Source organism: Gigantopelta aegis, chromosome 6, assembly GCF_016097555.1.
Source record: "Gigantopelta aegis isolate Gae_Host chromosome 6, Gae_host_genome, whole genome shotgun sequence".
Taxonomy (NCBI): domain Eukaryota; kingdom Metazoa; phylum Mollusca; class Gastropoda; order Neomphalida; family Peltospiridae; genus Gigantopelta; species Gigantopelta aegis.
This window is the reverse complement of record NC_054704.1, coordinates 91,024,014-91,045,417: the sequence shown is the minus strand read 5'-3', so window position 1 is coordinate 91,045,417 and position 21,404 is coordinate 91,024,014. Positions and strand designations below refer to the sequence as shown.

Below are 21,404 nucleotides of genomic sequence, written 5' to 3'. Positions count from 1 at the left end.
GTAACGCACATCAAAAACTATTTTCATGTGTAACGTTGTGTTGTTTCAATAAGCATCAAGTTTGCATTTTATTCCATTTCCTCCTCCGTTATGAACAAAATCCTCTTCCACTTGCAGTTGTTACCAATACGTAATTTGTCTACATGCTTTATATAAATGATTATGATATTTCTTTAAAAAAATATCAGTGAAATACCCATTGCGTTATTTATGCCTCTCAGTATATATTCATATATATATTCAGGGCTTCCAACTGGGACTGTGGTATATTGGAACACAGTTTACTATTCTTCTGCCAGAACTCCGTTCTTTCACATTAATCATTCCCTTACCACGTCTATGAAGATCAAAACAAACTGGTAGATATTTGCATGAAGCCTTTTATCATCACGCTCTGTCAAGTATGGTGTACATATACACACACAGAGTTTGTGTGGGAACACAGACAGACGCACGCCGCTACACACGCAGCGAAAACAACAGTCGCATACAGAAACGTAACCACTCCAAAGGCGACCCAATACACAAACGGCTCACAGAAGTCTGTACCCCCGGGGTCGAGCAAGTTGGCGTTCTCCTGTTCGGCGTAGATCCACACTGATCCTGGCAACAAAGAGAATCAAAACCATAATATTAACACTTACCAGATTCACTACAGGGTGTCAACCACCGTGTCTGTTCCGGGTCAAGTCCCTGGCTATCCAGAGACAGGACCCGGGGCGGACATGCCTGAAACCTTAGTGGTATACGGGCATGTTAAAATGGTTCAAAGTCAAAGTCAACCACCGAATTAAATCTCATAGACGACAATAGTAACGTAAGTGTCTAAAGGCTCAATATAGACAGTATGCGTGCGATCCCGCTTAAAAAAATAAAACATTTTTTAAATCCAGATACATTAGTTTTAATGAGTGCGTCCAGACTGAATGCGTATACGGCGTTCCAACCGCAATGAAATAATCGTATATATGGTGTATAAAGAAAGAAATATTTTATTTAACGACGCACTCAACACATTTTTATTTACGATTATATGGCGTCAAATATATGGTTAAGGACCATACAGATAATGAGAGGAAACCCGCTGTCGCCACTTCATGAGCTACTATTTTGGATTAGCAGCAAGGGATCTGTTATATGCACCATCCCACAGACAGGGTAGTACATACCACGGTCTTTGGTATACCAGTCGTGGTGCACTGGCTGGGAAGAGAAATAGCCCAATGGGCCTACTGACGGGGATCGATCCCAGACCGACCGCACACCGAGTGAGCGCTGTACCACTGGGCTACATCCCGTCCCCATATGGTGTATATGCACTAAACACAATCCGCAAACGCATCCATATGAGCCTTTAGACCGCGTTAAATAGTTTTCAAAAAGGACAAAAAACCCCAAAACAAAACAAAACAAAAAAAAACAAAAAAAAAACCCAAACCCCCCCCCCAAAAAAAAACCAAAAAAAACCCCCAACTACCCCCCGTCCAAAAACCCCACAAAAAAAACCCCACAGAAAAAAACCCTATCCACGACCCCCCAAATAAAATAATAAAAACAAAACAACAGAAATAAAAACGTTTGAAAAGAGAATTGTATATTCAAATATCAGCAATTAATAGATAAGCGATTATTATCCTACTGTTTAAAGTTTGTTTTATCTGGGTAACAATTAGTATTAGTGTATATAGTATTATTGGGAAGGGATTTACCTCAGTCAGTTGATTGTTCGCTTGAGGTGCTTGCGTAGCAGGATCGAACCACCTCGGTGGATTCATTCAGCTGTTTGGGTTTTTCTCGTTCCAACCAGTGCACCACAACTGGTCAAAAGCCGTGGTATGTGCTTTCCTGTCTGTGAGAAAGCACGTATAAAGATCCCTTGCTGCATTATAAAAAAATGTAGCTGATTTTCTCTGATGACTACGAGTCAGATGTTCGACATCCAATAGCCGATAATTAATTAATCAATGTGCTCTAGTGATGTATTATTGCGCTACACATGTATCGGGCAACTAAAATTAGCATGGGATCAAAAATGAGGAGTTATATTTTATGTCTAAAAATGCCAAACAATATTTTAATATGGATAGTAGAACAATAGTAGCACCCCCCCAAACCTCCCCCCCAAAAAACACCCCCACAAAAAACAACAACCCAAAAACCCAAACAACAACACACAACAGCAACCAAAACCCCCCAAACGACCCTCAAAACAAACACAAAAAAACCCACACCACAAAAACAACATACAAACAAACAAACAAACAAACAAACAAAAGAACCAACAGAACATCACGTTTGGAATATCCCCTGCTAAATTAGTTTCTATTATTATTTTAAAGATGAATATTATTAAAATAATAAATGTTAAAGGTCATGTATCGTCTGGATGACACATGGATTTGGGTTAAAACCTTTGCATTACGGCTAATAAAAATATCAGATGGCTAATCGTTTTACCGCAGCACTGTGTGATCTAAGTCGAACCTCAGGATAGCATATAATATAAAACAATCCCTCGATGTTATCGATAGTTACATCTACACTTTACGTTGTTCCAACTGGCTTTCTCTCTCTCTCTCACTAACCCGTTGCCACAACGTGTGAAAAGAAAGATGAAGAGCAAAAGACGAATAAGAAAGAAAAAAAAGACGAAGCAGGCGGTGGAGGACAAAGTTTGTTTTGTTTAACGACACCACTAGAGCACATTGATTTATTAATCGACTATTGGATGTAAAACGTTTGTTAATTCCGACATATAGTCTTAGAAGAAAACCAGTACATATTTTGATTAGCAATCACACAGACAGGACAGCATATATTACGACATATGATACACCAATACTCATTCATTTATTGTGAAGACGAATTCTTCATCTTGAGCAATGTGATAACTGCCAGTGTACTCCGACTGTGTCACATTTGGCGGAGTGCCATTGTTTTAAGCAGACGGTGACAGATATATCTGGTAGAAGAAATGTAATGGAACTATTTCAATTCAATCCTGAACTTGTGTTGAAATATCTCCGAGATGCTGGATTTTATTCTAAATTTTAATTGTATCTATCTGTGATATCTGTACAGCTGTTTACACTGTGTGTTAGTTTAACTCTTTATTTTATATTGATGTTAATTATCACGTATTTACCTTAGTTTGACACCCAATAGCCCCCAACCCCCAAAAACAAAATCATCAACCCCCCCCACAAAAAAAAAAAAAAAAGTCCACAAAAACCCCACACAAACCCCCCCCCACACAACCCCCCCAAATAAATCCAGACACAACCCCCCCGAAAAAAAAAAACCCCAAACAAAACAAAAAACAGCCCCAAAACTAAACAACCAAATACAAAAACAAAGCTAAGCAATAACCAGCAATTGTCCAGAAGACGAGGAAGATGATTTGTATTTTGATGAGTATTCCGCAACTGTCCAGGGAGTTGTCCGCGCTGGGCTGAGGTTCACGACGGCCGTGCAGCGTCCACAGCACACACAGCAACGTCAGGGCACCGCCTTCTACCGACAGGAAAACTGGAATAGCTGGCTCCAGCGGGCATCGGTCTCTGTACTTGAAACCTGTGGAACGAACAAATTGCCGTCTTTTAATTAGTTTACTCTTTGTCTTAGATTTTTTTTTTATCCAGCTGTACATATATAGATTTTAGCCCCAATATCGGATTTCACTAATAAAAACACAAACACCATGGTACTGATTTAATAAACACTTGCGGTTTATTTTTATTAATATACTAAGATAAAAAAACAGGTTTAGCAATTTAGCAATACTATAGCATTGTACTTTAAAAGCAAGATACATTCGATGACGTGACAGTTAACCATTTTAATTTGAGTTGAAAAGCAAAACCTCATAATACTTACACTGACAAATGATGCATCAGTTATATCCAGTGTTACGAGTTTTGTTTTTAATTTAAACACATGTACCAAATTACTAAATCTTTTTATTTTAGTATCTCGTCGTCATTTTGAAACAGTTTATAACAAATGGGGTCGGTCTTACGCGTCATTGCGGCGAAGACAAAATTTGCACGTAGCCAAAGTAACTCGTAACAGCGGATGAGTAATCACCAGCGAGTCTTTAAGGGAAGGAAACGACACGGAACGATTTAAACCTTTAAGTAATGAAAACATACACATGACTGCACTAAATGAAATCAAACAAGGAAAAAAAACCCCAGTCTATTCTTCTTCTTATCATCATCATCATCATCATCATCATGTTCATCATCATCACCATCATGTTCATCATCATCATCATCAACATCATTACGTTCATCATCATCATCATGTTCATCATCATCATTAACAACATCATGTTCATCATCATCATCATCATAACAATCATCATCACCATCATGTCATCATCATCATCAACATGTTCATCATCATCATGTTCATCATCATCATCATCATCATTATCATCATCATCACCGTTATCATCATCATCGTCGTCATCAGTACAACCACCATCATCATGACCGTCGTCATCGTAATTATCAACCGTCACCAACATCATCATCATCGTCAACGTCATCGTCATCATCATCAATGTTATTGTCGTCGTTGTCATCATCATCATCATCATCACCACCATCACACCCATTAACATCATCATTACCACCATCATCGTCGTCGTCGTCGTTGTCGACATCATTATCATCATCGTCATTGTTGTTTGACAAAATCGTTGACTTCATTATCTGTCTGCCTGCCTAAATGCCTCATGCTTGTCCAATTATCTCCTCGTCTGTCCGTCCGTCTCTCTGTATGTTTGTCATCAGTCATTATTTCCATGCCAACGAATACCCACCCACGTGCATCCTATAGTTAAACGTGAAGGCTACTGTAAAGAATGAAAACAATCAAAGATGACGAGTTATGACAATTAATTTACCAATAAAGAGGAATGCTGCAGAAACTCCAAAACAAATACACCGGAAGAAGACCTTACACACTGCAACGAGAAAATAGTAAGAAAATATATAACTGAAGATGTTTCTTTAGAGATAAAAACATTTCTAAACATAAACACACAGAAACACTAGTCAAATGCAATATCGACATTTGTGGTTTAGTGGTTAAGCCATCAGACATGAGGCTGGTAGGTACTGGGTTCGCATCCCTGTACTGGCTCCCAACCAAAGCGAGTTTAACGACTCAGTAGATAAGTTGTAAATCATTATACCGATTTCTCTCTCACTAACCACTAACCCACTGTCCTGGACAGACAATCCAGATAGCTGAGGTGTGTGTCCAGGACAGCGTGTTTGAACCGTAATGGGATTAAGTATAAATGAACAAATTAAATGCAATATCCACACAAGACAATACTACCGTGTGAAACGTCCCACCTCAAATATATATTAATCGTAGCAAATAACCTCGCCCTGTGCTCCATTTAAAAAAGAAAAAAATCAAGATGCACACAATACATCATATTATTGAAAAAAAGAGCGAGAGAAGTAATTTTTGAACATTGTAAACAAATTATAACTTTAATTTAAATACTTACAGTTCATGTTGAATAATATAACCGAAATTAATAATACGTCTGCATACAAACCTTTATAATATATTTACCTGGATTGTTTGTCACAGAAAAGGTAGTCCGCTGGAAGCACGTGCAAGTACTGGTGTCGTCATACGCGGGACTACTTTCATAAATATGTACACTGTGATCACGGAATGAACAACACAGGGGAAACTGAAAAGAAGAAATATATATTATCCACGTTTTCCTTTCACGTCGAATCATCCAGGAATAGAATGTAGCTCTGTGGTATAGCTTTCGTCTGGTACGATGGGTCGAGGGTTCGTTCCACGCCTGTGGAACGTACAGTTTATATTTCTCTTTCCCTTTCCAATATTTCTCCAATCAGCGGCTAAGATAGGCACATCAAGGGCAATGATGTGTGTTACCCTGCCTTTTTAGAAGAACATATAAAAACATGGTTATTCGTAATAAATACTTCTGATTAAAACACACTTTTGTTAGCCCTGAAATGCAGCATTACGTAAAATATACTGAACTACAATAAGAAAAAGAAAAAAAGCACCTCCCCCCCCCCCCCGCAAATATTAAATGTTTAAACAAACAAATCTCGTTTGAATTCCATCAGTTTGTGTGTCTATTAAAATTATCAATATTTTGTGAACATTTTAAGTCCTATGTGACAGTCTATTTACCTAATTATTTGTATCAGTGAGAAATCTATTTCCTGTTCAGTATATTAAAGGTAACACAACCATTTCCCTGTCCCACTGTCTCACCACCTTTTTAAGCAGTGACTTTATGTTCGTATACTAAAAATGATGGAATATGCTATCCTGTTTATGCAGTGGTCAATCCAGGGATTTTGAGGTATGATGGGGGATCAAAAGTAAGTGTTAAGATTTAAGATTAAATGTAAAGCCAAACTTTGAAGGCGCGCGGGTCTTTACAGGGAAGTCTGGTGACATAGAATTCCGAGGAGCGTGTTTCTTCTCTCACATTTAGTACACTGTGTCACAATTACCATACCTCTGACTCACACTATACCACCGATTAAGAAAGTTACATTCCTTTCTTTTCAGTCTGACTTCAACAGCAGGGTTTTATTGTCAAACAACACAGGCGGATCCAGAGGAGGCCAAAGGGGTCCCGTTACCACTCACCCCACCCACGTCCGTGTGAAGTGCCCTTTTTAATTACTACATATCTTGTTCAATTTCAGAGCTAGGCTTATTTGCTTTCAACAAACTGAAATTGCCCTTTTTAGAATTTTGCGACACCCACTCTTTACAAAATCATGGATCCGCTCCTGTAAACAAACACAAGCTCCATCGCACGTTCTCCTGCTTTACTACAGCCCAGGCTATTTCGAACGTTGATCACGGAAACACATAGTCTGTACACAAGAAAGCGCTGACCGGCCACGTGGGAGAGGTTTGATTATACAACCAATGTAAACACCTGTGACTTGCCAGACTATTCGTGGAATCTCTGCTTCAACATCATCACGTGAGTCAAGGTGCTGGGCTCATGTTAGTATGTCTAGCCTGTTATTATTCTCCCCAACACGGGTCTGTGTGCGCTTGTATACTCGAGTGAGTTAGTTACCTATATCTCTGGTTTCCGAAACCCCCATAATTTTCAAACTGTTAATGGCTATTCGTGAAATAATGCGATCAATATGTGGTTTCGTTGACCAAACACCGACGTTTACCACTAATAGGAGTATAGGGAGTGGATTAGTTGAAACAGGGAATGAATTCGCGAATGTTTCACTAAGCTTAGAAGAAAAAAGGAACCCACATAAACAAATAATAACTTTCATGATAATATGTTTTGCGAGCGAAATGCATATAACAAAACAACAAAACTGTCACTTCCAACCCATCCACCTACAATACAGCATTCTCTCTCTCTCTCTCTCTCTCTCTCTCTCTCTCTCTCTCTCTCTCTCTCTCTCTCTCTCTCTCTCTCTCTCTCACACACACATATATACACACAAACACATACACACACACACACACACACACACGCACACCGAGACGGACGGACGGACGGACGGACAGACATACAGACAGACACACACACACAACAGACTCACACAGAGACACAGACACATGCACACATACACACACACACACACATATATATATACACACACACACACACACACACACACACACACACACACACACACATATACATACACACAGAGACACTGACTATATACAAAAGTTAAAAGTTTGCTTTGTTTAAAGCCACCAACAGAGCACATTGGTTAATTCATTATCGGCTACTGGACGTCAAACGTTTAGTAATTGTTACACATATTCTCCAAAAGAAACCCGCTAATTCGTTCCAATAACAGCACAATTTGTGTTTCTGTTTTCATGAAGACAGACAGACAGACAGACAGTTTATTAAAGTCTCACCTCGTTACAACAGAATAACATTTAGCATTCGGTGGCCGAGCGGTTTAGGTCGCAGACGCACACATGCTATGTGAGTTGGTGCAGTACGCTAAAAACAAATTATAGCCATTTTAAAGACGTGATCCTCAACTTTGTTTCAAGAGTATATTATATAGCACTAGTTATGACTGACTCCCGCCACCCTGAACCATGAAATGTAAAGTGTGTAAGTTATTTAATCGTGGTTAATAACATTCAAACAATCAAGTGAACGTTCACGGCAGAAACCCAGATAACTAACAAGAGCAATATCTGATCAAAACCATATTTTATCATAATTCGTGTATAAAACATTTTGACTGGCATGATGAACAGAAATGGGTAGAAACGTAAACTTCAGCATCAAGCACTGAACCTAGTGTCGTTCTAGACTGGTATATCAAAGGCCGTGGTATGTGCTATCCTGTATGTGGTATGGTGCATATAAAAGATACCTTGCCACTAATGAAACAAAATATAGCGGGTTTCCTCTCTAAGACTCTATGTCAAAAGTTACCAAATGTTTGACATCCAAAAGCCGATGACTACTAAATCGATGGGTTCTAGTGCCAGTGGTGTCGTTAAACAAAACAAACTTTAACTTTAAACCTGGTGATACTCTGATATCTAACCAGCATCCTGGGACCAAAACGTCTAGTCCTGTTATTGTTTCGTTTTACGACTGACTGGTAAGATGTTCCGAATAACTGCGCCCGAATAGACATGTGCATTTGAATAATGAGTTTGAAAACCCATGCGAACCCATACATCACTAGCAGGAATAGTGGATGGGAAGAACGGCCTTGGTGAGCTTACCAGAGGGATTATTGAGTGGCCTAAATCTTCCGTCCTAAATCAAACGGCGATTTACGGTTCTGCAAGCCAACTTGTGTTTATTCTGATGGACGGTCGATGAAAAATTACTCTTATGTTTGAATTGCGCTGATCTTGCTTAAGCTGAAGGAAGTTAATGAACGAAATGAAATCTCTTCATGCAAAACGTTGAGAAGAATATATATGTACAATATTACACAATTCATTACTGGACGTTTTTGAAGGTCACGTATAGTCATTTGACGATGACCTGGAAACATTTGGTGAATGACAGAAAGTTAAGGGTTTTTTGTTTTGTTTAACGAGACCACTAGAACACATTGATTTATGAACCATCGGCTATTAGATGTCATACATTTGGTAATATTGACATATATTCTTATATTCGTATAACCTGCTACATGTTTTCGTTAGTAGCAAGGGACCTTTTCTATGCACCATCCCAGATATAGGATAGCACGTATCTCGGCCTTTGAATACCAGTCGTGGCGCACTGGCTGGAACGAGAAACAGCCCAATTTGCACACCGACGGGGGTCGATCCTAGACCGATCGCGCTTCAGACAAGCGCTCTACCACTGGGCTACGTCCCGCCCCCTGATAGAAACGATTAATTGGTCACAATGCTTTTGTCATAGTATAGATTAAAATATATTTTCCAGTTGAATCATTTTGTGGAGCTGGGGGCGAGGGTTGGGCAGTGTGGGGTGGTGATGGTAAATACAAATCGATTTAGCTATACCATTCACAGTCATAAACGAGATAAAAATCTGCATCAGCTGTTAAGACTATTCCAAAAACACGTTAAAAGTTGTTGGTTTTTAACAACATCACTGGAGCATATTGATGAATTAATCAGCAGCTTTTGGATGTCAAAGATTTGAAAATGTTAACATGGTCTTTGGCATCTTCGCAAGCCAAAGTAACCATTCCGTACAGATCCTTCATTACGAAATGAAACATCCGTACGGAATGGGTATCTTGGCTTTCGAAGATGGGTCTTCAAAGAAAACCAGTTACATATGTTCCATTAGTTAATTCCATTGGCCTTCTACACGGAACAATAATTGCCATTAGTGCTTCAAACACGAGAAGGCGGGACGTAACCCAGTGGTAAAGCATTCGCTTGATGCGCGGTCGGTCTAAGATCGATTCTCGTCGGTGACCCATTGGGCTATTTCTCATTCCAGCCAGTGCTCCACAACTGGTGTAACAAAGGCCGTGGTATGTATTATCCTGTCTGTGAGATGGTGCATATAAAAGATCCCTTTCTGCTAATCGAAAAGAGTAGCCCATAAAGTGGCGACAGCGGGTTTCCTCTCTCAATATCTGTGTGGTCCTAAACGATATGCCCGACGCCATATAACTGTATATAAAATGTGTTGAGTGCGTGGTTAAATAAAACATTTCCTTCCTACAAACACGAGAAACAAGAGAAACTACAAGAACAACGACAATACCAATCTACAACCAGAAAACACACAATACGAGTTAAGTTAAACTGACGTCTTCATCTTTAATTTAGACTCAACACGTATTGTTAAGAGTTGGGGAATATCACGTTAACATACATCTGTTTTAAACTGACCGGCCTCGGTGGCGTTGTGGTTAGGCCATCGGTATACAAGCTGGTAGGTACTGGGTTCGGTATCCCAGTCGAGGCATGGGATTTTTAATCCAGATACCGACTCCAAACCTTGAGTGAGTGTTCCGCAAGGCTCAATGGGTAGGTGTAAACCACTTGCACCGACCAGTGCTCCATAACTGGCTCAACAACGGCCATGGTTTGTGCTATCCTGCCTGTGGGAAGCGCAAATAAAAGATCCCTTGCTGCTAATCGGAAAGAGATGCCCATGTAGTGGCGACAGCGGGTTTCCTCTCAAAATCTGTGTAGTCCTTAACCATATGTCTGACGCCATATAACCGTAAATAAAATGTGTTGAGTGCATCGTTAAATAAAACATTTCTTTCTGTTTTAAACTGGCCTTTAACCGGGTCACTATGTTTTGTAATATTCAACTGTACAACAGTGATGATGATAATGATGGTGGTGATGATGATGGTGCTAATGATTATTGTGGTGGTGTTGATATGCGTGATAGTGGTGATGGTGGCGGTTATAATGATGATGATGATGATGATAATGGATGAATGAATGAATATATGTATGTATGTTTAAGGAGACCCCTGCACAAACATAGACATCGGCTATTAGGTGTCAAACAAAGTAACTACATCAATATGATTATTTCCATTAAAAAGAAAAAAAAAAGAAAAGAAAGAAAGAAATGTTTTATTTAACGACGCAATCAACACATTTTATTTACGGTTATATGGCGTCAGACATATGATTAAGGACTACACAGATTTTGAGAGGAAACCCGCTGTCGCCACTTCATGGGCTACGCTTTCCGATTAGCAGCAAGGGATCTTTTATTTGCGCTTCCCACAGGCAGGATAGCACAAACCATGGCTTTTGTTGAACCAGTTATGGAGCACTGGTCGGTGCAAGTGGTTTACACCTACTCATTGAGCCTTGCGGAGCACTCACTCAGGGTTTGGAGTCGGTATCTGGATTAAAAATCCCATGCCTCGACTGGGATCCGAAGCCAGTACCTACCAGCCTGTTAACCTAAAAAGAAAAAATGTATAATTATATAAAACACAGTATAAAGAGCTGGAATGATGATGACGATGATGATGAGAATAATAATAATAATAATAATCATGATGGTGGTGATGATTATGACGACGATGATGATGATGATAAAACACCAGGTTTTAGATTTATAGTATATTTCTAAAGATGTCACAAACCTTTTAATCTACCCATTAATTTAGAACAGGATTTTCATTTTTTATTTTATTAAATGTATTGACAAGTCTGCTTTTAATTATCACAGACCCGTTTCGCTTATTGAATCTTTAAAGTTTTAAAGCGACGAGTATGCGGATTACAGGTGAAAATCACTGTTAAAGTACTGATTATTAGTCGTTTGTAATTATATTCTATTTTTATTTTGTTAATTTACTTTAATCACATCTCTGCTTAAAACCTCAGCAAAACAATAAAAATAAAAAACAAACCCTAATTAAATACTCTATCGAGTACATTACACAAAATAAACGTAGTAATTTTTCTCTGTGGAATTACGGATATAATAATAACTAGTGGAATTTGCTTTAAATGAACAGTTAATTTGAGTTACCTGCCTATATACAAAATATGTTATATAGTCACACCACTTATGTCTATATTAATATAAATGGCGAAGACTAATTAAAATATTTTCTTTCGAAAAGGAAGGAAGAAAGGAAATGTTTTATTTAACTACATACTCAACACATTTTATTTACGGTTATATGGCGTCGGACATATGGTTAAGGACCACACAGATACTTAGAGAGGAAACCCGCTGTCGCCACTCTGGGCTACTCTTTTCGATTAGCAACAAAGGCTATTTTATATGCACCATCACACAGACAGGATAATACATACCACGGCCTTTGTTACACCAGTTGTGGAGCACTGGCTGGAACGAGAAATAGCCCAATGGGTCCACCGAGAGCTTTACCACTGGACTGAAGACCAATTAAAATACGTTCTTTCGAAAAGCTGTCCGTTTGTTTTTCCTCTTGCACAACTCAAACGGTTATTCGTACAGGCTTATTATGTCAGTGTTATTCGTATTTTGACATATCGCTCTTGCACCGATTAGAACACGGAGATGATAAACGGAAACTGTGTCGTGTGATTAACTACCTATTATGTATTTAAGTGGAGAGTTACATTTCCCGTTTTATCGGACGTGTTTTAACGGTTCGCTATTCTTTTGAGGTATTCTTATTTTCGAAGTGGAGGAAGAGGAAGAGAAACAGATGCTGTAGAAACAAACAGGAAGGAAGGAAATGTTTTATTTAACGACGCACTCAACACATTTTATTTATAGTTATATGGCGTCAGACATATGGTTAAGGACCACACAGATATTGAGAGAGGAAACCCGCTGTTCGCCACTTCATGGGCTACTCTTTTCGATTAGCAGCAAGGGATCTTTTATATGCACCATCCCACAGACAGGGTAGTACATACCACGGCCTTTGATATACCAGTCGTGGTGCACTGGCTGGAACGAGAAATAGCCCATTAGGCCCACCGACAGGGATCGATCACAGACCGACCGCGCATCAAGCGAGCGCTGTACCACTGGGCTACGTCCCGCCCAGAAACAAACAGAGGAAGGAGGCAAGAAAGAGGAAGAAGAAAAAGAAAACAAAGATGGCGAAGAAGAAGAAAAGAAGTAGAAGACGAACAAGAAGAAGAAAAGGAAGAAGTAGAACAAGGAGGAGGGGGATGGGAGACCCCCCCCCCCCGAAAACCAGCCTTGTTATCGGTATATACTGATACGAACAAATACATTTAACTATATGTCTCTCTATGTACCACGCGATAATTAGCGGTCGCAACCCTGCTCTTCCCGTGTGAATGTCAAAAGACTTTTATATCCAAATCATCTAGCAAAATGAAACCCGATTCCCGATACGGCTCCCTTTATTGTTCGGCATGCGCGACAAGCGGGGAACACCGATAACAAGGTTACCCGGATATTAGGTTGATACAGGCCGGAATTCATTTCCGAACGAGATGTAACAAGAGCGTTAGCCGGCGCAGTGACATCGAGATTGCGCGAACCCATGCATAAAAACAGCGCATTTCATTACGACCATAGGTACTCCATAAATAGGCGATCGTATCAGACATTTAAAGTGACTGACACTAGTTAGTTTATACTACGGCGTATTTTTTACTATCAAAGCATTTTGGGTTGTTGTTGTTGTTTTTTTGTGTTTTTTTGGGGGAAGGGGGGGGGGGGGGGCTTGGGGGTTACGGGGGTGTTGCTGACTGAAATCATACATTACTTAGATTTTATTATTTGGAATATAAGGGTCTGTATATTCAGTGAATTTTCTGGTTATCCTAATGTTCGTAGTAACTCAAACATCATTTATTTCTAATATATATATTTGTATATTTGCTAACGAATTTTAAGAGGTAAAATGTATATAATTTGGGCTACTACAAATATTAGCATATTATGTATTATTAGTAGTTAAAATAATAATAGTGGGAGACATTGTAAAATAGCGGAAAACAAAGACAGTCTCTTTAAATTGCAAGAGGGCGGGTTCCAGCTCAGTCGGTAGAGCGCTCGCCTGGAGAGCTTGGGACGTAAGATCGAAACCCCGCAGTGGCCTGTGTCACGTCCCAACCAGTCACCCACGACTGAAATCTAATACCGTAGTACCACAACTATGCTCTTAAAAAATGTAGGGGAACTATAATAAGAATTTACAATTGCCAAAATTGTAAGGTATATTAGCTGTGGGGAATGGTTATATGATAATAGTGAATTAATTGGGCAAACATTACAACCAGTAGTTCAGTATTACAGTAGGTTTTATGACCACCAAAGATCTTGAAGGATGATTGGGATCAGAAGTGAAATTTGAAAATTGACGATTTTTATTAGTAAATCGCAAATTCAAACAATAAAAATGACTAAAAACAAAACAATAACAAATGTATAATCAACAGAATGAAAAAGATTGACAGAAATAATGTTCCACAGTGATTAATGGACCTTCCTGGAAATTGTCAAAATTGAGAATAACACCCCACGCACATGAGAATAACACCCCACACTGATGATGCATGTGCAAACTATGGAATGTGTTTCGGTGTGTTGATAAACAGACCTGAACGTTCTTTACTAGGATGTCTGTGGTCAAAACGTATGTTCGGTCTAATAGTTGATATTAACATTAATATTTCAGGTTCCCCTACTTTTTTGAAAACTATATAAGATTCAGCCGATTTCGGGCTTCTTCTTGAAGCGGTTGTACTGTTCATCACGTAACTAATTACGTGTATTTTAAACAGAGTATTTTGTGACCATTTGGTTGTCAGAAAATGTACTTTTATGACACCAATACGCCCTAACTCTATCCTCAAATATACTAATCAAAGAAATTAGGGATCACACCATCAGAAAAGAGTGGCTGCAACCAGGACCCTCATCCACAGTGTCAGGAAGGTAATCGTGTCACTGACATTAATTCCACATTACTGAACTCCATTCCCAAATTGCATGTACAGCTTTGATTCATATACAGACATTACACTATTTCTAGTGAATTAAATTTGGTTAAGAAAACCCTTATTTCATTTTCGCAGTATGCTCAAGGATACTTGAGCTGAGCCAAATTGTACTTTCCACCGAATCCACTGCGACAGTAAGAGGCACAGACATACACAAGCTGTTTTTATATAAATGTTAATGGGGTGCTGTCAGGGACAGGCTCCTTGGCCGCAGTTGCTGAACTTCCCTATCATATTTATCAATTTGCATCGGGAAGATGGTTAAAACATTTCTCATAATGTTCGATAATTTTGTCAGCATGTTTGCAAGGATAATGAGGGGCTTGGATTATAGTGTTTACATAGGAGTAATATCCTTCAAAACATATTTCATGCAAATGTTATTTTTGACAGAATTATGGCGCGTAAGGCTTTCGTGTAGACACCATCCCCCTACCCCCACACGTCTTCCGTAGCCTCCATATCCCGCATTCTCAGCGTATTATCCGAAAAGCAAACTTTGAGCAGATTTCTCTGTAGCACATTTCTTGTAGCAAATGTGTTTCCCGAATCCCATTGAAAGAACCGGTTTTATTCTTTGGTAAGCAAACAATTCCGCATCACTTATCAATAGCGAAGAATTAATTGCTAGCCCCGCCGATGAAAGACTACTGCAGAATCCAACGGAGGTGTCTTTCTGGTGAATTACGACCACGTTAGTTCATTTAGTCCTGCGCGTGCAACGATCAGAGACCATCTTTGAGCCACAGTTTCGAATCAATTATACGCAAACCAAAAGGAAGCACTTTGTATGAGGATTTTGTTTTTAAAAGTGCCATCATTCCTTCGCAAAATCAATTCCTAATTTGTAATGCACATTGAAATTGAATGAGCCATACGGCTGATTAAGTAACAAAGACTGACAAATCTATAAAAATATCGGCGAATTTGTTGAAATGGAATGAGAACTTGATTGAAGGTAAACGATAATAAAAATGTTTCCCTCTAGTTTTGACGAACTGTACAGGTTATTTAATAACCACTACTAATACAGGATGATCGTATTATTAAGTATTATTACACGTGTCCTAGTCACAGATGTCAGAAGGACTACGGCAAAACAAACATTTTGAATTTAAGAATACTCGATAATTGACACAATCATATTACAAAACACTTCACACTTACTAAAACTGTTATTCGCAAAGTCGAGTCTTTTTAATAGACGTGTATTTTTATGCAAGCAACGTGTATATATTTATGCAAACATAAAACACAATATATATTTTATACATGCTCAATGTATATATTTATGCATGTAAGTATAGTGTGTATCTGTATACTTGTATGCATAATACGTTTTACAATCATGCTACATTTTAAATAAGTGTATTTTGATATATTATGTACAACGTATATTTTGATGAAACTATGACTAGATTTTTTAACATGTCAAATGTGCATTTTGTGTGCATGTATAATGTGTATTTGTATGCATTCACGTGCATTTTCATGCATACCAAATGCATATATCTCTTAATGCACATTGTGTAACAGCATGTTTTTATTTACGGTTATATGGCGTTGGACATATGGTTAAGGACCACACAGATATTGAGAGAGAAAACTCACTGTCACCACAATTGGGCTATTTCTCGTTCCAACCAGTGCACCACGACTGGTATATCAAAAACCATGGTGTTAAGCTATCCTGTCTGTTGGATGGTGCATATAAAAGATTCCATGCTACTAACAGAAAAAAATTAATGGGTTTCCGCTCTAAGACTATCCGTCACAATTACCGAATGTTTGACATCCAGTAGCCGATGATACATGGTTAATGATGATACATGGACCGTTCAAGCTAAGTACTGCGAGTTGTCAGTCGGAGCGGACAATCTGATATTATAATTTTTTTTTTACAAACAATCTTTATTGCCAAATGGGGCTTATCTAGTGCATCGGGCTGTACACACTGTGTAAAGTGGATTTGCATACATGGACACTGGGCAGACAGGTGCATAAGCGTACGAGACAAGGTGTACCCCACCCCCACCCTCCAATGCTGGAGCAAATCCTCAAATTCGGACTGCACCTCTACTGCTGGAGAAAATCCTGAAATTCACCAAAAACGATAGAGATATTCGGGCAAAATGTGTAACCTGATACCTTTCTACCCTGTATTACCATCATTCTACCTGCAAAATTAGCGTAGTGATTCGTTTGGTAGTAATGCTAATATGAACAAAAATGGTGTTATCCAGATTCAGTAATTTTCGATTACTTCGGGCAAAACACCAGCCTGCCCATACAAAAATAGGAGCCCATACGCCTATGGACAGGTGATTGGTCAGCGGAAGGACAGACGGACGGACGATGGACAGGACGGATAAAAACAGATGATTTTAAAAAAAAGATGATGAAAAAAAGAAGAAAAAAGAGAGAAAAAACCCAAAAGAAAAAAGAAGAAAAACCCCACCTAGATACTTGACAGCGCCTACAAATTTGGCCTCCAATAATTGCAGCCCTATTCCCCTTGAAGGAACTATATTTTACTTACAGATTGCTCAGTTGTATGGCACCCTTCAGCGGAAGTATTTTCACTTCCCGGTAGCAGACTACCACCTTCCATGACTCAAACGAGGACGTCTTTGAAGGAAAGTGTCACGCAGTTACAGAGTTGTTTTTTTCTCAGAACATTCCCACATCAAACTGACTTTAATTATATCACACTGGTTGCAAATTGACTGAGATATATGCTATTAAAAGCGCAAAGTGACGATCACTCTTCAACAGAGATCCATCATTACATAAATAGTCCTAATGACACATCATGACCTCTGTCGTTGGTCACCTGGTGTGAAGCAGACGACACAATATGTAGCAGACGACACAATATGTAGCAGATGCGAGTTGCAGCAAACTGAAACAGGTTCTGTCATACTAAAAAAAACCTACAATAAAATAAATTTAAAAAAAAAGAAGACATAAAAAAAAAGTAAAAAAATAAAAAATAAAAACTCGCAGACGTTTGTGTAGGTTATTTCTCATTTCAACTTGTCCACGAGTGACACACCAACGTCCGTCGCATGGGTGGTCCTGTCTGTGGGATAGTCTTGATAAAAAGATCCATTACTGTAATTCAGAAAGAACAATCTATGAGGCAAAGGGTTTCTTCTCAAACATAAACTCACAACCAAGGGTCACAGTCACTTTTTGCTTGACACAATAGCCACAATAAATAAATTTAAAAAACACAAAAAAACTTCTGAAGTGACATTCTGTTCCTCTCCTATCGTCTGCTGGTATTTTAACACATAATATTGCGTGATCATATATTAATCTTTAGTAGGTTTTCACGCTTATGACTATTCCTCACACAAACACAAACAATAACTTAGGTAACAGTACGTTTTGTTGTCGTCGTCCCGTGTTCTTTTAAAGAAGGCTTTTAAAACAGCTGTCACAGTATTTCCTTAGCGCGTAGCTCTGGGTTTCTCTGCTAGGTAAGTGCAGCATACATCCTGACGTCACACCTCTATCCGCAGCTTAACGTGTACACATCTCACTTCGTGTCCTGTTTGTCACTTGTAAATTTAACCTCAACGTGAGACCACCTAACTGTTGTCTAGAAGTATAGACACACGTGGGTATTTTTAATTGTTTAATAGACACACCAGTACAGATACAGACACGGTCACGGTCAAGATATAAGTTATTAACGTGTTAATCAGAGCGAGCAGTATTAAAATTAGTTGACAGGTTATTTATAGTATAAAGAAGGGAAACGAAAAGGGAAGGAATGTTTGGTTAATGACACCTGCAGAAGCACATTTTAAACTACATCTCTATGGTGTTTAAGATATGATTTATTTCAACATTTGGTCGAACGAAAAAGAGAGGAAACCCGTTGCCGCCACATAAGTTACACCTATCGATAAAGCCACAACAGTTCCCACAGGAAGGGCAGTACATATCACAACATTTGATTCGTGAGGCCTTAGAAAGTTAAAGTTAAATATATTTTTTTAAATAATCACTTTAACAATGACCTGGAATGGTTCTAAATGCAAACTGGTTTATTTTAAATAATCACTTTAACAATGACCTGGAATGGTTCTAAATGCAAAGTTAAAAGGTAAAGTTTGACACCAATAGAACATATTGGATGTCAAACATTTGGTAATTTTGACTCGCAGTCAGAAACCCGCTACATTTGTTTTTCATTAGTAGCAAGGGAGCTTTTATATACACCATCCAACATACAGGATAGTACATACCACGGCCTTTGATATACCAGTTGTGATGCACTGTCTGGAACGACAAATAGCCCAATGGGGATCGATCTCAGACCGACCGCGTAACAAGCGAGCGCTTTACCATTGGGCTACGACCCGCCCCTGAATAACCGATTGTGACAAGACACACATTACGATTTCATCGTATCCTATGAAATAACTATTCTCTTACGAAGCACTCGTATCGTGTGACGACGCCTTTAGTCTAGATAGTGAGAGAATAAACCTTATACGGCTACTAAGGCCACTTTTACAGATTGGCAGCAAGTCATCTTTTATCTGCACTTTACCACTGCCGTCACTAAAGATGATCGCTGGCTCAACCGTTTATGTTCGAAAATAGAAAATACGTCATCATATCCAACTAAGTTCAGCATAGTTTATTTCGCTGGAGGTTGTGTCACGAGGGACATTAATTATACATTAAACTGCACATACGAAGTATACTTCCTAGACTATCAGACACTCTGATAATTTATTTACGTCTGAATTCATATATAAAATTATATACAGATAAAACTATAATATTATATTAAATTGTGTATAAAACTATATACTACATGTATATACAGAATTATATTAAAAGTTAAGTAAATATAAGATACTGGAAACGAATAGCTGTAAAAAAACAGAAATGGACGCATGAACGGACAGACAGATAGACCGAGACCGTATGAGACCAAATTACTTTGTATACTCGCATGTTTTATGTATTGCCGTAGTTTAGCACATAAACTCAGTTTTCAATAGGTCTCGTTGGTGTTAAGTTGTGTGGAATCTTCAGAGTTGTCCTCCTTAATACTTGGCTTGAGGGACAGGATTTTGGATATATGTGTCATGGTTTGACTTCTTTTTTTCCCTTTTTTTCTCAGTTTTTCTTGTTTCCAATTTTAAGAAGAAAACGAAAATGGCAGTTCATATTCTACAGATCTTAGATGGCAAAATTACAGATAGAATTACGTGATAGAAACTCTTATTGTCAGTAATTGGTCTTTGACTCTAACAAAGAACAGTAATAAGATTTTTCGAGAGGCTGATTATTCCACGCTGTAGTTTCATAAAGCTCTCTTGTCTGCTACGTACAAAAAAGCGCGAAAGTCAAGAACAACACGACCCTCAAACAATGAACACAAATGTCATAACTATTGAATGAAGACAAATATTTTATCAAATAATCTATATAGATTTCCCCAGGCGTTCACATCAGTGGAATATCTGGCTAAACGATTCCTGCATATCGTGGTCTGATAAATATTGGGAACCAAACCGTAATACACGAAACCGCAATAATTTACGAATGACACAATGTATTATGTATAATTGCAATTATTGTTCTAACAAGACGGAATGTAAGCAGAAATAAAATGTAGAATATTCGCACACATTCGATAAATATTAGTGTTAAAAACCTAAAACCGAAGTTTATGTCTTTAATTTTTTTTTTTAGTTGCCATTTGTAAGTTATCAACTTATCACCAACACGAATATGCAGTTGTGCAACCCGTTTTTAATTCGATTCTTTGCATGCAACCATCATTGATCGTTTTCGATATTTGCTTTGACTTTTTTGTTTTGAATCACGACGGCGCAGGAACCTAAAAATCCATTTCTTACACACCCGTTGGTGAGAACATCATTCGCACGTGTGTTAACAATTTCAAAACATACGACTGGATGCTCCAAGGCGATGACCAGGTCACCAATGTCAAACATCCAATGAAAAACAGTACAGTCAAAACCGATTACATTGTGACATAAGAGTTAACCTGACAATCATTTGTCTGTGACGCGTAAGTTACCTACAAGCGCACGGGCTGTAAATAACTTTCAGTCGAAAAAGATGTTAACATTTGCTTAAAACCTGATTTTTGAGGATATGTAAGAAATAGAATACTACATTCGTGTCCGTTAGATACCATTTATCTTACAACTCGTTGTTTAAAAACGTATCAAACTCGCTTCCGCTCGTTTGATACATTTTAAAACAATTCGTTGTAAGATAAATGGTATATAACGACCACTCATGTAGTATTCTCTATATAGACTGGATGCGGCGCGCTCGTGAAATCCTGCGGCTTGCATTTTGTCATGTGCACGACATACGATTATTAATTTTGGCTGCGGCTGGCCGCATGCGTTTTGCAGTAGCACGTAACGCACGCATCGCAGGCATTC

At 38.5% G+C, this 21,404-nt stretch overlaps 1 protein-coding gene across 2 annotated transcripts; it reads right to left on the bottom strand.

Moving 5' to 3' along the window:
* Positions 1 to 364: 364 nt before the first annotated feature.
* On the bottom strand, positions 365 to 18,520 carry LOC121376309 (transmembrane protein 272-like). 2 transcript variants are annotated; one of them, XM_041504149.1, is made up of 6 exons: positions 17,492 to 18,520; positions 7,942 to 8,029; positions 5,599 to 5,722; positions 4,913 to 4,972; positions 3,370 to 3,573; positions 365 to 603 (listed from the first exon to the last, which is right to left on the bottom strand). In XM_041504149.1, the coding sequence occupies exons 2-6, from the start codon at positions 7,960 to 7,962 to the stop codon at positions 398 to 400; spliced, it is 615 nt and encodes a 204-aa protein (XP_041360083.1). In that variant the 5' UTR covers positions 7,963 to 8,029; positions 17,492 to 18,520; the 3' UTR covers positions 365 to 397. The 2 variants fall into 2 exon arrangements, with proteins under 2 accessions (XP_041360083.1, XP_041360082.1); XM_041504148.1 differs by lacking the exon at positions 7,942 to 8,029.
* Between the last annotated feature and the right edge of the window lie 2,884 nt (positions 18,521 to 21,404).